This window comes from Pezoporus occidentalis, unplaced genomic scaffold (genome assembly GCF_034315485.1).
Source record: "Pezoporus occidentalis ecotype Australia unplaced genomic scaffold, CSIRO_AGI_Poc_V1 ctg37, whole genome shotgun sequence".
NCBI lineage: Eukaryota > Metazoa > Chordata > Aves > Psittaciformes > Psittacidae > Pezoporus > Pezoporus occidentalis.
The window spans coordinates 5,569,734-5,585,433 of record NW_026915691.1 but is presented as its reverse complement, the minus strand read 5'-3'; the positions used below and the strand labels follow the sequence as shown (position 1 = coordinate 5,585,433).

The window sequence follows — 15,700 nt, the reverse complement described above, 5'->3', positions numbered from 1 at the left end:
AAAAAAAAAAAAGGAAGAAAAAAGTGGGGAAAAAATTCAACCTGTTTGCTTTAAATTCATCGAGATGCTGGACTTTTAGGGAATTCAGGGAAAAGAGATATGTACTGGGGGAGGAGGTGAGAAGAAAAGGGCAAAGTGCCAGAATTTATTTTGAAGACTATTTAAAGTATTTGAAATTGCTGTTGACCATAAACTGAACAAAAGTCACAGAAAAAAAAATATTGCTGTATCTAAGCGCCATGTTCCTATGATAGTACGGAACAGTGTCATATGTTGCATTAAAATGTTCTAGCTGATCATTTCTTGTCTTTTTGGTACTCCGCTTGCACACTTTTTAAAGTGTTAATTAAAAACCAGAATCAAATCAACACTACAAATTGGACAGACTTGTGTCCTACAAACAGGCTCTTCTGACCACTCATTTGTGGAGCTGGGGCTCGGCCAAGTTCCAATGAATCTGTGGAGAGTTTCCAACAAACTGTCATCACAGCAGGATGCAGCTCTTCATAGGGTGATCATACATGGCAAGTGAAGTGACGCTGAACTGGCACTAAACAAGTCTGTTTTATAGTACTGAATCTTCCCCTAAGGCTCATCCAAAAATGGAGATTGGCAGTTTATTTCCAGATACACATTTATAATCTAATGCACCTAAAACCTTCTAGTATCTGTATGGAAACACGTTTTTTGGATTATCATCATATCGTGGGAGCGTGATGAAGAACACTGAACTAGCAGTACCTCTAGAACACAAAGAGTTTTAGCATTTTTTATATTTATAAATAAAATGGGCCATGAAAAGAGACCTGAACATGCAGTACCTTCTCTTTAGGGATTCTATTTTTTTAATTATTATTTTTATTTATTTTGAAATCTAAAATTCTTGATTTCAATTACATGATTGCCTCTCAGGTGTGCCTAGTGCAGCAGCCATTGTGAGTTCTTTTATTGATTATATTTTTAGAAGGCTATTTCCAAGATTTAGTTAAATAAGCACAAAAAGAAAGTTAACATGCAGGTAAAGTACTACTAATCATTTGGAAATTCAGTGTAGATCTATTAACTCTTGACAGGTTTCTGCTTTTTGAACATGGACCCGGACAAAGCTATTACAGCACAGAGAAAAAATCAGCAGCGAGTTAGTCTAGGCCTCCCTTACATACCTTTCTTCCAATAACCTTCAGAATACCACAGGTAAAGTCAGGGAAGTGATACTCAAGTGTTTTTATATTCCTAGAGAAAACATAAAATGCCTTCTGTGTTACTTCTGTGGGAACCCAGAAGATTCCTTCCCATTCTGCAGCTTCTTCCTTAAGATACACTTCCTTTGTCTAAACATTTAGATGGAGGGAAAAAGAAAGAAATCCTTGCCTTGACACATTAATTCACAATTCTACTCTCCTGTCTTTCCATCCTGCCCCTAGCAATTAAACGAGAGCAGACTCGTATATTGTCTGAAGTGTCTAAATTATCTAAAGGAGATAATTTTGTTTGAATCACTGTTTTCAGAACTCAGACAAAGAGCAAACACAACCTTTTTAAAACTGTCACCCTATGGAAGTAGCAGATTTAAGAGGCTTGACTTTCAGCAGATAGGCTCTGCTGCTTGAAAATTAGGAAGTCCGACTTGAAAACTGAGAGGTAAAGAGAGCAGCCACTGGAAAAATCAGTGGGAGAGTGTTCAGATCTGTTGATGGCACTGAGAGTGCACAGGTATACAGCAGTTGTTGCAGGGTATTTTCCATTCTAAATCACTTTGCCAAATTCACTGTTAGACTGCAGTCTTTCTGCTAGCTCTCCCCTTCAAGCAAAATATTTGTCCCACTTCAAGGCTTTAACCAAAATGATTCAGGTGTTTTCAAGAGGAAGTTGAGGAATGTTACTCTTTTTTTTCTGTTGAAAAATTTATCGCTTCTACATTATAGAACAGCATCTTTTAGAAGGATGAGGCCCGGGACATGCCAGCTAATAGAGGCAGATGAAGTATCACAGGACCAACAGCCCTCCAAGAGATTTAAACCAAGCAAGCACCCACTTGAATGCCTAGGAATAATCACTTTGCAGTGAGATTCTAACTAGCATGTCAGGAGATCAGAATCTGGTTCTAGCTTTAGATGTGCTTTTCATCCCATCTGTGTAATTCTTAGACAGCTTCACTGAGTTATTTAAACAGGCATGGTAGGAAAGAGTGAGAAAGGAACTAAGGGAAGAAGTCTGAATTAGATGCAGACAGTTTAATTTATGTCAATATAACTGTAAACTCTTATTTATTAAAATAAAAAAAATAAAATACAGCACATCATTCCTTGCTCCAAAGAAAACACTTTACGAAGGAAGAGGCCAAACTGGGAACAAGAGACAGAATGTATATTAAAACCTCACGTTTTCTAACTAAAGAGTTGGCAGGACTTACATGCCCAGGGGAATCAACCCCTCATCAGACATGCAAGCATCCATCCATCATACATGCATAGTTTGCTGTTTTGGAGACATACCACAACATACATAATAGCAGAAGCAGCTCAACAGAAAAGTATTTCTAAGGGAACTGAGAAGAAAACTGGCAAGAAGAGACACTTTTTTAATGCCAAGTGGATATTACACTCAAAATAGCTTTTCCTCATTTCCACAGCAGTTGATGCAACACAAATAAATAAAAGCCACTCTGAAAGATGCAAACAAAAGCACACAGCATATCCATCACAAAATTGGAGGATCCAGTGCATCACTCCACTAAACAGGGCTCTCATGTTCAGAAGAGCACAATGTAACTGGAAAATTGCTGGACAACTCCCTACCTGTTGACCCAACCCAACTCTGCTTACTTTTCTGGACAAGTCAATTCACAGAGAATGCTTCCTAATGAGGAATGAGATAGAAACGCTGGTCAGCCTCTGTGGAAAGGACACCAAATGCAGGTGAGTCACAATAAAGACAGTGACCCAATGAGAGCACTTACAGCTTCAATACAGACAGATTTTTGCACTAACTCATAAAAGACACCCCAGCCCAACAGATGGGATTAGAGTTTGAGCTGCACCTCATACCATGAATCCCTTTTCTGTACTGTGGCATTTCAGAAGCTGAACAAGCAGCGGATCACCCTATGCATGTGTATTGGGCAAAAGGCCTTATAGAATCTACGTGAACAGGCTGATCGGGAGGGCACCTGTCAAGTGAGAGACTGAGAATAGCAAAAAAATCCAGCAGAGACAGACAAGAGGCAGCCAGATATCCCAGGAAGACCCAGAGTGACTGTGAAGACCGCTCAGAAGTCACACAGGAAGTGAAGGATGTGTTATGCACAGGGGTTAGCGCTTAGTCTAGACCCATGTCTCTCCTTGAGATGGAGAGTGACTGCACCTAGTTGCTTATGACACTTAAACCCCCTGTATTTCTCCATTTCTTTCTGCTGTCAAGTGCCTCTGAAAAAGTAAACCACACATTCAGTTAATTCTTAAAGTCAGGGGTCACTGCAGCAGCCTGCTGCAGCAGCTCTGCAGTCTGGGGTCAACACAAGTCCTGGGGCCAGACACTAGACTGGATACAGAGTCTGAAGGAAATGATAGGTGAAGAATATGTGGGTCTGGCAACCACCTTCTTCAGGTGGCCACCTTGCCAGGTCTGTGGCCCAAAATTCACAAGCCCCCAACATCCATCAAGGGAAGACTTAAAAAACCCCATCTAGATAGTAAATGAAGAAACAATAGCTGGCTCAGATGTGCATTTATGTTTTATCAGATATGAATTATAAATCAAACACAGGAGGCTAGAGAAGGAATCATTAATTTTTCAGTTCTTGAACCATAGATACCATGTTCAGTTCTATCTCACTAGCCTTTTCTTGCATTAGCCATGCAAGAAAAATTATTTGGCAGAAGTAATTAGCCATTGTGGAATCACATTCAAATGGAAGTTTAGAAGTCTAAATGTAACCATTAAACTTTAAAAGGCAGACAATGAAGCTTTAGTACTTTTATCTCCATATTCATACATTCATGCAGATTGAAGTGTTAACGAATCAAATGGTCTTGCTGTATGACTCTCCCTTGCATGGTCCAAACTGACACGAGATGGAGAAGAAACTGTAGAATAAACCATATCTTCAGGAACCCTCTATGAAAGAATGATCTTCATTGAGTCCTGGGCTGACAGGGCATTAGCCTGGAGTTGGCATATATGTGCAAAACCTCCTCAACACCAATACTCCAGTTGTACAATGACATCCTGCCTCAGTTTCCCTCTTTGAGGAACAGGGATGATAGCACTGATGACCTAATTCACAAGTTACGCTGCTGGATTCCAGAAGGGACAGGGACTTCAGCACAGGGAGTAGCACAGTTCTGCCCCAGATAACTACCAGTGTAAGAAACAGCCACAGGTAGAAATTTTGCACTTAATTCAGAAGGATTAAGCAAATTGCCAGAGAGTACAGAAAGGTTTATGCAGGATTAAGACCTGAGCCCAGGCACCAGGCAACCCTGATAATAGTCTAACCACAAAATCATATTTAAATACATGTACACACCCAAGCATTTTCCCAGCTTTGCATCTTTTACAGCCTTGCCCTCTGACAGAGTAATGGTGTCTCCTGGGCACCTCCCAAAGGGGAATCACACCTATGTAAGTCAGAAAGGGTCCCATGAAGGCTTATGACCACACTCAAAGTTTCCTACCACTAACGGCCCAAATGTGACACAAAAGATCACTATGCTATTTTCTGTCTTCTTCAGCTCAAGCATTACAGAAGGAAAGCAGATGTTTCCCAGCCTGTTGAAAACATTGTTTATCATCATCAGCCGGGACAAATTCAATGTCACGTGTAAGATCTTGTATCTTATTGCCATCTTTCTGTCAAATGCCATTTTCTGAAAATACACAATGACACAACCAGAACCATCCCATTTCAAGGGACCAACCCTTTCACTATTCTAAACAAAACTGTCTGCCTCTCCTCCTTCACTATCCCCCAGGTTCTTAAGAACACTTTTCATAGAGATAGACTTTTATTTCAAAATTTAACTTTCAAAATGTATATATTACATGAGATGAGGGTATGTTCTCAGCACAGCTCTGCTGAGACAAGCTGAGATGGCGCTTGCAATTTACGTTCTGATACAGTTCTGTATCTGGACATGGACTAGAAGTTCTGTTCCACAACTTAAAGAAAAAACAACAAATAAAAATATATAACAAACCCCACATTGATTTAATGGCCACACACAGCAAGTCCTGTCACTGTAATCTTGCGCTGTCTTTGCACTTTGAAATCTGTGGCAAATATTAATCCCCTTTGCTGATGCAGATGCTATAACTTCCATATGCAAATTTGAAGTTACCTCATCAGATTCAGTGGTTCCGTATCTCCTGCTTTTTGACTCATCCTGTGTGTGAAGAAGCAGTCATTTTGTATACCTCTTCCTACAGAATTATCAAAACTTGGTAATATGAAAAAACATTCCAGTGCCTGTTGATGCTTTTATTGGTTTTGCCATGAAGACTTGTTAGCAATTAACACGAACTGCAGTATGTGCAAAGCCAGCCTACTTGTGCACCCATCAAATTAAAAATGACAGAGGCTGTCAGTTTGTACAATGTTATTTTAAAATGCACATAGTATGAAGTCTCTTTTTAGTCCTGCATTACTACACAAGCTTGTACTTGGTTCTTTGCAGAGTAACTAGTATGCAGTGTAAATAGAGTTAAAAAATATCATGAGAAGTAACAACCCTGTGAATTAGGATACTAAATTATAACTGTATTATATAACTGATATATAACTTCATTGTAACAGGGTTAGCACGCCCTGTCTGTTCACTGTTATGGCTCTACCTGTAGCAGTTTTTGCTAGCTTTTGCACACTTCTCCAGCAGTTTTAAGCATTTAACTAGGTTCAAGGCCAGTTGCAGAAGTTACAGCTGAAGGCAGGCAAGAAACAGAACTGATCTGGAGGTATGGACCAGAATAACATTTCTCATCAAATAAATTTGTTACAGTGGTGAGTTCAACTTGCCACCTACATAGCAGATAAGAAAAGAGACAAGATCTTAATGCACATACACAGGGAAGTCTTGCTAATTTTAACCAAGGCAACATCAGGACTACATGCCACATAATACCCAAAGAAAGTGAGTCCCGACAGGCCAAATCCCAGCTCCATCAGAGTGACTTCTTTGAGCTAGAGATGTAAAGTCTGTATAAGCCCCAACAATTAACCTAGATTGCAACTCGAACCACAAACCTCACTCAATCTACATTCAAGGAGTGACTCAGAAATTTGCTTCCATGTGGCCAGGTGATAAGGCAAGACTTTCAAACAGAAAGTGTAGATGTGAGACTTAAGAACCACACAAGGGAAAAATGAGATGATAATTTAAACAGGAACCTAGAGTTACTGGTCAAAGTCACAGGTCTGGCCTCATGAAGACCATACAGCCATCCCCAAGCCCTCATTCCACTATTGTGCTTGGAATGTTAAGAGGAGAAGCCACATTAACAGCACAGTTCCAGGGGGAAGTCTTTGGGCAGAGGTTCCAGAGCCTGCTAGTGGATACAACTCCCAGGGAGGGAGAGCACACCCACCTACTCAACTAATGGCTCCTGCTGCTTGGAGCCAAGAAAGTGCATAATCAAAAGCTGGGGTTTGGTAAAACACATGAGGTGGTTCAGCAAGCTGCTGACAGCAGACAAGGGTTAACCACAGTGTTATTAGATCATAACACATCTGGAGAGTCTTACTGCTAGGGCAAACATTAATCTTCAGAGAAAGCTAAACATGCAAAATGAGATCTCACTCATGAGAAAAAAACTGAGAGGGAGGTTATACACAATGAAAATAATCCCAAATAATTTTTGAAACTGAACTGGCTGAAAATGGGGGAGAGGAAGTGTTTTTCCATGAGAAAATACCTGCACCTCCTAGCCAACTGGGATCAGAGTAGGCAGGAAAGTTTTAAGCTGAACTTTTCCATTTTGAAGCATTACTGTGATTGACTCAAGTTTAAATTAAAATGATGCTTGTTTATAAAAAATGTCCAAGCTTCCCTTATTCCCAGCACCATACTTAAATTGTGTTGATATAGATATTACATTGGATTATTTCCCCGAAGACATGCAACAGAGCTAATGTAAATGCCAATTTAGTTTTAGGAATCCTGAGAGAGTAAGGTTTTGCATTGCCTTTATTTACAAAAGCCCTTATATATTTAAGCAGTTTCAAGTTTGCTTTGTTAGGCTCCAACTTAAAAAGTAATTTGTTCATTTAAGACTGTTCTGTGATTAGTTTAGTCTGAGTGCATACAGGGGTTTTCTGGAGAACAGTCATTTCAAAGTGGCACATACAAACCTTATTTCCATGTATTACTGAGTAGTGTGCACCTATGAACACCTCCCTTCATCAAAAAATAATGACATCATTTTATATGTGGTTTGACAAGAATCCATATTTCACGTATTCCCATCTTCATACTTCCTGCCCTGCTCCATAGAGCTTGTAGTCCCCCAGCACAAAGGGCAGCATTTCCAAATTACGTGACTTCACACAGCATTAAAGTGCCTTAACAAAATGGTGCACGTGTGTGCTGGCAGCAGCTGCTTTGGTGTTTAGATCTAAAATTCAAGAGGTCTCTTTCCTGCACCTGGCTCCACTGTCCTTTGTTACTGGATGATCTCAACACACAGCACTAGAGTACAGATATTTCATAAGGATTTCACATTCGAAGTCCACAAATTCTGTGTTTACACCTTCACAAACAGAAAACCATGGTAACCACTGCAATACCCAAGTATGGGTTACTGGACAGTTTATTCCATAACATCCATCAAGAGAAAAACAAGCACCCACTAATGTCTGTGTAATAGGTTTAGAGCTCAGAATTTGAGGTGCTTTGGACAGCTTTGGAGCAAGTCTAGCTAAATTGCATTAATAATTGTGGAAGAACAATCACTGAGTAATTAAATCCTCTTTCTGGATACAGATTATGGGTTGCAGATTTACATAGTATACACTGTGCTGTGGTGTACTCATTTGAATTAATTATGACAATCACCAAGCAGGGATCCCCAAAACCACCTCTCCTATGGTAAAATAGGATTTAGGCTGGCTACATTTTTCCAATCTCCACTATTCCTGGCAGCAGGTGGCAGCAGAATTTCCATTTAAACCTGCAGCATTACTATTTCAGCCCCTGTGCCTCTTCCTTTCAATTTCATTAGCAGCTCCCACTGACAAATGACCAAGTAATAGTAGCTCTCTAACAGTGCAGCCAAATTGAACATTACTCTTGAATTAGTGAGAAAGAAGTCTTGTATCTACTGGCTCAAATCAAAGAGCAGTAAATCAGTATTCTATTTTTGTACTAGTTACACAAAGGTACTACCAATTCAGCTTTTAAGATACTTTTCCCCACTCCAGTATGCCTCTATTTCATGCTCTAGATTGGCTTATACCACCTTATACTGTATTTCAGACATCTGCTAATGCAAGATAAACAGAACTTATGGTTTCCCTTCGTAGGCCTTGAAAGGTTTCCTTGTACACTTAGTAACAGAAAACCTGTTCCAGGTTACCTTCCACAGGTCCCACAGATCCCCACGCCACAGTGTCCTACATCTGATTTCAGATAAGAAGCACCCACTAACAGAATAAGTTAATTACACACTTAAGGTTTTTGTGTAAACAACAACTGTCCCAGGTAATGAACCTCAAAAATCAGACCTCTTAAGGACACCACATGTATCTGTCTCTCAATTTAAGTTTTACTTGTGTTTAGAACAGCAGCATCCCTTAGCTTGCATTACCAATAAGCCAATTGAATTCCCATGTTGTTGGAGCAATTCTGTAGAGATTGCTTCTATTTATAAAAGGACACATGTGTGGCATTCTTGAGCAAACATGGACAGTATTCAAATCAGTATTTTGAAAAGGACTTTAAAGAAAAATAGAAAAATGGCTTATATATTCATGTACAAAGGCTGAGAGGCCCACCCTGATCTAATTGAGACACTCACTCATTCCTGTTTCCATACCTCCTTTATCTCTGCTCATTAGGAAAAATAGGAAGGAGGTTGTTATTGGCATAAATCACACAGTGAACCGCAGCTGTGCATGGCCCATGGACAGGAATAACTTTTATTGCATTAGCTCTTCTGCCTTTAAAACAAGATCTACAGTGAGCATTGACATGCCATTCTGATGGTTGCATGTGCACAGCTGAGGATGTCTACCTATGGACTCCCACCAACAAACATGGTTCTCTTTCTCCCTCTCCCAGACTACAGGAAGAAAAAAATATTCCTGTTAATAATAAATATCAGCGGGGGTTTTCTAAAGGAATGAATTTCAATAGCTTTCAAAAGTGTCCTGTATTGCCAGCTTTGCTAGCTGCTTGGAAGCAGAGATGATAGAATCAACCAGATAAAAGCAGGAGAACTGAGCTCTCTTTCGGCATATTAAAAGAAACCAACACAACTTTTCACACTTCAGCTTAATGGATTTTCCTGCTGAGATTGCCTTTTTATCTTACATGACAAGTTTGTCTAGATTATTTTTACAGAAGTTCTATACCAAGATGAAACTGCCACAGCTTAAAAGGACATTTTTTTGTCACAACAAGAATAAATATTTTTCAGAAGCTGACAGACATGACAACTGAGATGACTCAGGTCAGTCTGGCAAGCTTTACCTTTCCTGGATCACAAGAAGAGTGGACAGGAAGAACCTGCTGTTAAAGATGCATTTAAGATGGAAAATGTTAAGATACCTCAGAAGGCGGAAATGCACTACTTGAAATCACTGTTTATTTGTGAAGTCAGTTTTGAAATTCACTGATTAAACCAACACACCCTTTTTTTGCACACTCTTCTTCTTCTTCTATATAGTGTCATTTACTGTCAGTGAATGTCTGCTTTCTGAAGCTGCTCCCTACCAGCTCCAGCAATGTCTTGATTTGGCATGCGAGAAAAAAAGAACTAAAAAATTAAAAAAAAAAACTATCAGAAATCCACGAATATGTCAAGTACTGAAGTACGGTTTAGAAAGTTCAAGAAGGGGGAATTTGTTCTTTTTTACAATTAGCATGACCAACATCAAATGAATTTCTAGAACAGCTACAGACAGACAAGGATGACAAGCTTTGTTTTGCAAAGATTCCAGAACTCCTAGGGTAGCTGGTGTGACTGATCAGGAGGCACGAGGAGGAAGCAGAGAAGCAGTGGCAATGTATCCATGCGCTTTCACACACACCACAGCAAACCTTGAAATTCTGGCACCACCCATCACAAGCAACTGCCACCAGAGCTACACCACATCCACCAGCAGTCTTCAGCAAGTTACTAGGCAGAGGCCAAACCATAAGATAGAATTCATGCTGTTTAATCTTCATATGTTGGACAACCCAAGCTATGATTTTTTCTTTAATATCTTTAATTTCTCTTTTTTGTGCATCTACATATCAGTATCCAGTTCTATTTCCTATAAGCTGGTATGAAATGCACCTGTGTTACAGATGAAGCTCCATAACATCTGCAATATAAATTTTAAATCACTTTCTATCATTTGTTCTAACTGCAATCAGAACACTGAACTGGCAGAAGTTCTGAACATCTGGAACTGAAGTTCAGTGAAGTCCTTAAAATACTTTAGGTAAGAAAAACATCTTTGGAGACAAAATTCACTAAAGCAAAGATGATGTTCTATTAGCTTGACCTCTGCTAGTGACTAAACAAACCCAAGTCAAACCCACAGATGATGCTTTCCCATTTTTAATCTATGAACATATACAAGTCATGGGAAGACGAGATCTAACAAACAGTCCAAGAATCTAAGGTACACATATAATTATATTTCCATTAACTACCATCTAGAATGGCTATTACAGTTTTGAACTTTAAAATGCTATTACATATTTATTTTAGGGCTAATCTAGTGCAGGATCAGATAATGGGGGATGGGCATTCTTATGCTTTAAGAAGTACATTTGTCATAATAGAAATGTATCTGAATTCATATACTGGTAACCTGGATGTTTCAGCCACTGCTGGAATGCTTAGTCTTTTTAGTTCATGAAATACAGTAACATGATACAAATGTGGGGGGAATACCACAATTTTTTTAAACATTCATGAATAAACCCAAGGCTTTCAATCTTGCTAAGGTAAATCCACCAGCTCTGCTACTGAGTAGAGCCATGCTTCCTCCTTCTACCAGCTGAATAGCAGGGTACAAGCTCTTTCTCTTATTTTCTTTCCACCACTCCTGTGACTTAAGCTTCAGTTGCTCTTCTACACCAATTTATGACTCCTCAGTTGTCTCCTGAATGTTATTGGTATTAAATTCCCCTGTGCCACAGACTGCATTAGAGTGCCAATGCATATGTCTGTGGAGTATGCTTATGATTACCTCCCATTTACGACTTCTAAGAACAAAGCTGAAGTCTCATTTTCAGTAGTGCCTGAGTGAGTTTTCACCTTATTTGTGTTTTCCCTTAACCCAGAAAATTACCCATTTCATTATCCTGTTGAAGAAATAATATACAGCAGCATTACTACCATTATATCAAAGAAGTAGTGGCACCTGGACCTTTGATGTGAATTATGTGTTTCTGCTGTGCTTCAAAGATGCTCAAGTGCCTGCATGCTACTGAAAGCACAGTCTGAAAAAGGGTATTTTATCAGAAATTTCTAGTCTACAACATTCAGTGAGAGAATCAAGAGCTTTTTTTTTCCTCCTTACTAAAATAAGCCACAGTTTTTCCTTAAAACCTTATGCTTTTAGCTTGCTGTGTAATCTACAGATACAGGCACTGCAGCTGCTAAACTTGGAGGCTCTCAGCAATAAAAACTACAGTAAGTAGCACAATTTAAACAAGTGAACTACTAGCTCAAGAAAAACCATGGAATCATTTAGGTTGGAAAAGGCCTTTAAGATTGTTAAGTCCAACAGCTCATTGGGTGACATGCTTTACAGCATTATGCTTACTGACAGTTAAGCTGCATTCTCTACTATTACTGAAGTTAGACAACCTAAAATAAGGCAGGAAGTTCTCAAAACTCAGGTTCTTTGAATGATCATATCATAGCAGCTGCCAGTCCAAGACGTAAGAGTCCAGACTTCAGTAAAATAGGTTAAATTGCTATCTCTACCAAAAAGCCTTATGAGAAACATGAAGAAAAATGGTTTGGGCAGAAAAAAGTTCATGTCTGCTACAACTGAATCATTCTGGATTCTTGCAATGTAAAGAAAAATTGGTTCTGCCTTCATGATGCCATTTGATTTCATGTAAGTAAATTAATCTAATCGTTATATATTGATACATTCCTTCATAATGCTTGCAGTTAATGCTTGTTTACCTCTCCTACTGTGACAAATTAGACACCTACTCACATGCTTGTATTTATTATTAAAGGAACACACATGGAGAGCTAAAAGCCTGTGATAATACAACTGCGATATTTAGCTGCCTTTCCAGGCAATAATCTCGATAGCTAAATAGTTCAGTTCTCCCTCATAAATGCAGAGGGAATATAACACTGATACAGTGAATCCTAAATAGCTAGATGAGGAAAAAGAAAAAAGGAGAATCTATAATGGAATTTAACCAAATTATAGCGTATCACTGATCCACACTACCATGAACTAACAGTGGGTACCATGTACTTCAAACTCTCTTTATTTGCTGCCATTTAGCAAAGCTGTTTGGATAAAAGCTAAAAATAAAGGCTATACGGCTAAAAACTAACCCTGGCCTTCAAGTTCAAAGAGATTTTCATCTAGCCCAAGACACTTAACAACATGTGGCCTGAGCCCACAAACACGCCTAGGGAGAAAGCCCAGTCAGAATCTCTGGTTTTCATACCTGTTACTCAGAAATGTTTGCAGCACCCTACAAGGATTGTTTTTTATATTCAGTAAATGGTTTGTAAAAAGTTATTATTCAAATTTTCCACATACATTAACCTTCATTATTCAGTTCCACTGCACTGAAGTTGCTTGTGTCCCTGATAATCCCACTGAGCTGATCTGCACCCAAAATTTGATATCCAAGACCCATCTATCACCAGTTTCACATATTGATGCACAAGTTGGTTCATTAACAGACAAAGCAGCCTTAGAGCTTAATGACAAATAAGGAATTAATAAAAACACATGTAAATTTTCTGCTGATAAAGTTCTTGCGCCATGAAAGTAAGCATGGATTGATTTAATAACACTGCTTAGAGCAATTTTAGGCCAGTGCCTCAATCGCTGCATGTCAGAGATCTACCCAACATCAAAAGAGTTGTGCAAATCAACACCCCTGAAAATTCAGGTCTATCTCCTCAGCCTTTAATAACACATCCCAACAAAAAGATCTTCAGAGACAAACAACTGCCTGTGGAAAAAGATAAAAATGGGAGATGCTTGAGAAAGGGGAAACTACCCACTGTCACGTAAAAAGACACTGATCCCATGCATAGTACTTGCTTTGATTCCAAGACAAAGATAGATTTTGTTAGAACTGCTCAGGGTAAGAGACAACAGCGATTCCATACACATTTATCTGAGTATTTTTGAATGGACAGGACTCCAGATACTGCCTGACAACAGTTGCTCAATTATGTGTTACTTTTATTACACACAAGACTTGGCAGCAGCAGAGAACGTATGTCTGGGACAGTCCTCAGAAAAAATTACTAACACTTCAAGATGCACAGGCCAAGTTACAATATGGAGAGAGCCTAAAAATACTTCATCTTGCATGTAATTATTCACAGATAACAGAGGGAGCAGAGTTAAGTTGGAGATCTGGTAATAGACTAAAGCAAATTGCTTCTTCCGTACAGTAACAAATCCTAAAGCAAACATGTCAGTTGATGTCCTGCTGCCAAAAGGATGTTTCAACAACAACTGTGTTACCCAGAAAGTCTTATATCACTAGTAATTGTAGCTCCACATTGGAAGAATCATGTGAAAGCAAACACACAACTTCCAAAACAACCTGAGCACGCACCCATTTCTCAAGGTGCAGGAAAAATAAATGCTGGCATTAAGATCCCACCTTCATATTATATTTGAAAAACATCCACATCACCCGCGTCAACCAAGTTCATTCCAAAAGCCAACTTCAGCCTTGTGTTTGTCCGCGAGCGCCAAACTATAATTAGATGCCCAAATGATGAATGAGGGGCTTATATTTATACCAGTTCTTGGGGCTTGTACCAGTTCTTGAAACGGTTCAATATCCTGAAAGGATTTACCAGCACTTTATATCAAATGCATTAAAAACAGGCAATGAGAAATCAAGTCACATTAAGTCAAGAGCATAACTCAAGTGTCAAAATCTGTTCTGATTTAAAGAAACTGTTAGACAAAACAACATTTGCATTTTATTCTGGAATCCTACACTGAGATTATTGTGCCAGTAATGAGCATTTTGACACATGAAGAATCACGTCACAGCCAAACCAAGAAGCATAAGGACACGGACACAGACATACTCCCACTGTTTGATAGCCTTCTGCTTCTAACAGCTTCAGTAGGCTCAGTTCAAAATTACCAATGGCAAACCAAGGCAAACGGTTTCAAAATAAATGAAACAATAAATCTTAATATCCAACAGCGCTGTTTTCTCCTCCCCAAAAAGCGGCTTAGTCAAAGCTCATTTCAGAGCAGTTCTGTAGCATCTCTCTCGAAATACCAACGCCTCTGCAGGGAAGCTGCCGCTGCCCCAGCACAGGGAGGGGAGGCGATCTACATAGCTCAAGTTTATATAAAGGAGGAGAAACAGAAAGCTGAAGCACTACACCCCTCACATACTAATAGAACTACAGGAGATCCGCAAGCCGCCCGCCAGAGCTCAATTCTGCATTTAAGGGAGAAAGGAATGAGGGAAGAGGAAACAGGGAGGAAGGGGGGGAAAAAGTTTCCCCCTCCCTCCTTCAAGCAAATCTGAATCTGTCCATTAGATCCTCAGGCTTTTAGAGACAGTTACATAAAACCACGTACAATCCGTGATGTTTAGAATAGGATTCCCTCTACTTCGAAAGGCTCTGCCGGATAAACCCCGAAACACAGCGGAGACCGAGGGAAAGGCCAGCTCGCCCTCCTGAAGCAGAGGCTGGTTCACGCCTGTCGGCACCAGGGCGGCCGCGGCTGCAGATGCATTTCCCTCGCAGACACCAAGAGCTGCCTGCAGACCGGGGGGAGCGGGGGGCTGCCGCTACCGGCTGCCTGTGATGGGCACCGCCGGCAGCTGCAGGAGTCCGGCAGCATTTGTGTTCCATGAAATGGAGGATCCGACTGTCAGATACGCTTTATGGCACGGAGAGATCATCAGCCTCCGCAAAGAGAAGCAAGGAAGGGACAGCAGGCGGCAGGGATGCAGACAGGGAGCGGGACCGGCAGCGGCAGGGCCTGGAGGAGCTGTCAATCCCCGCCGCCTCCCCCCGCCCGGGCTCCCCTCCGCCGGAGAGGTACTTACGTGAAAACAAAAAATAAAGTAGTCGAACCCACTAATAAGGCGGCTGCTGTAGAGACAGGGATGTATTTAGTAGGTTTAAACCTCTTTCCAGTGCTGCTGGGCATCCTGTAGCTTACACATCACTCTGTAAATCCGACCCGAGAGGACGGAGCCGGCAGGATGCGGGTCCCTCCGGCGCGGGCAGAGCGGGACCCGGGCGCGGGGCGGGGCGGCGGGAGCAGCTGACCTCCGGCACAGGAAAT

General features: G+C 40.3%; 1 protein-coding gene and 1 long non-coding RNA gene across 4 annotated transcripts in view; one reads left to right on the top strand and one right to left on the bottom strand.

Moving 5' to 3' along the window:
* Window positions 1–15,700, bottom strand: part of ZDHHC8 (zinc finger DHHC-type palmitoyltransferase 8) — a 125,054-nt gene that overhangs the window by 101,759 nt on the left and 7,595 nt on the right. The window contains exon 1 of one of the 3 annotated variants that reach the window (XM_062631466.1): window positions 15,459–15,695. The exons of the other annotated variants lie outside the window; for them this stretch is intronic. Coding sequence (XP_062487450.1) covers window positions 15,459–15,562 — 104 coding nt within the window. The 5' untranslated portion in view covers window positions 15,563–15,695. Of the gene's footprint in view, window positions 1–15,458; window positions 15,696–15,700 lie in introns of those variants that run through there. 3 annotated transcript variants of the gene reach the window in all.
* LOC134170253 (uncharacterized) lies at window positions 10,532–15,133 on the top strand. Its single transcript, XR_009967176.1, has 3 exons — window positions 10,532–10,642; window positions 12,969–13,079; window positions 15,025–15,133. It is a non-coding gene; the product is annotated as an uncharacterized LOC134170253 (long non-coding RNA).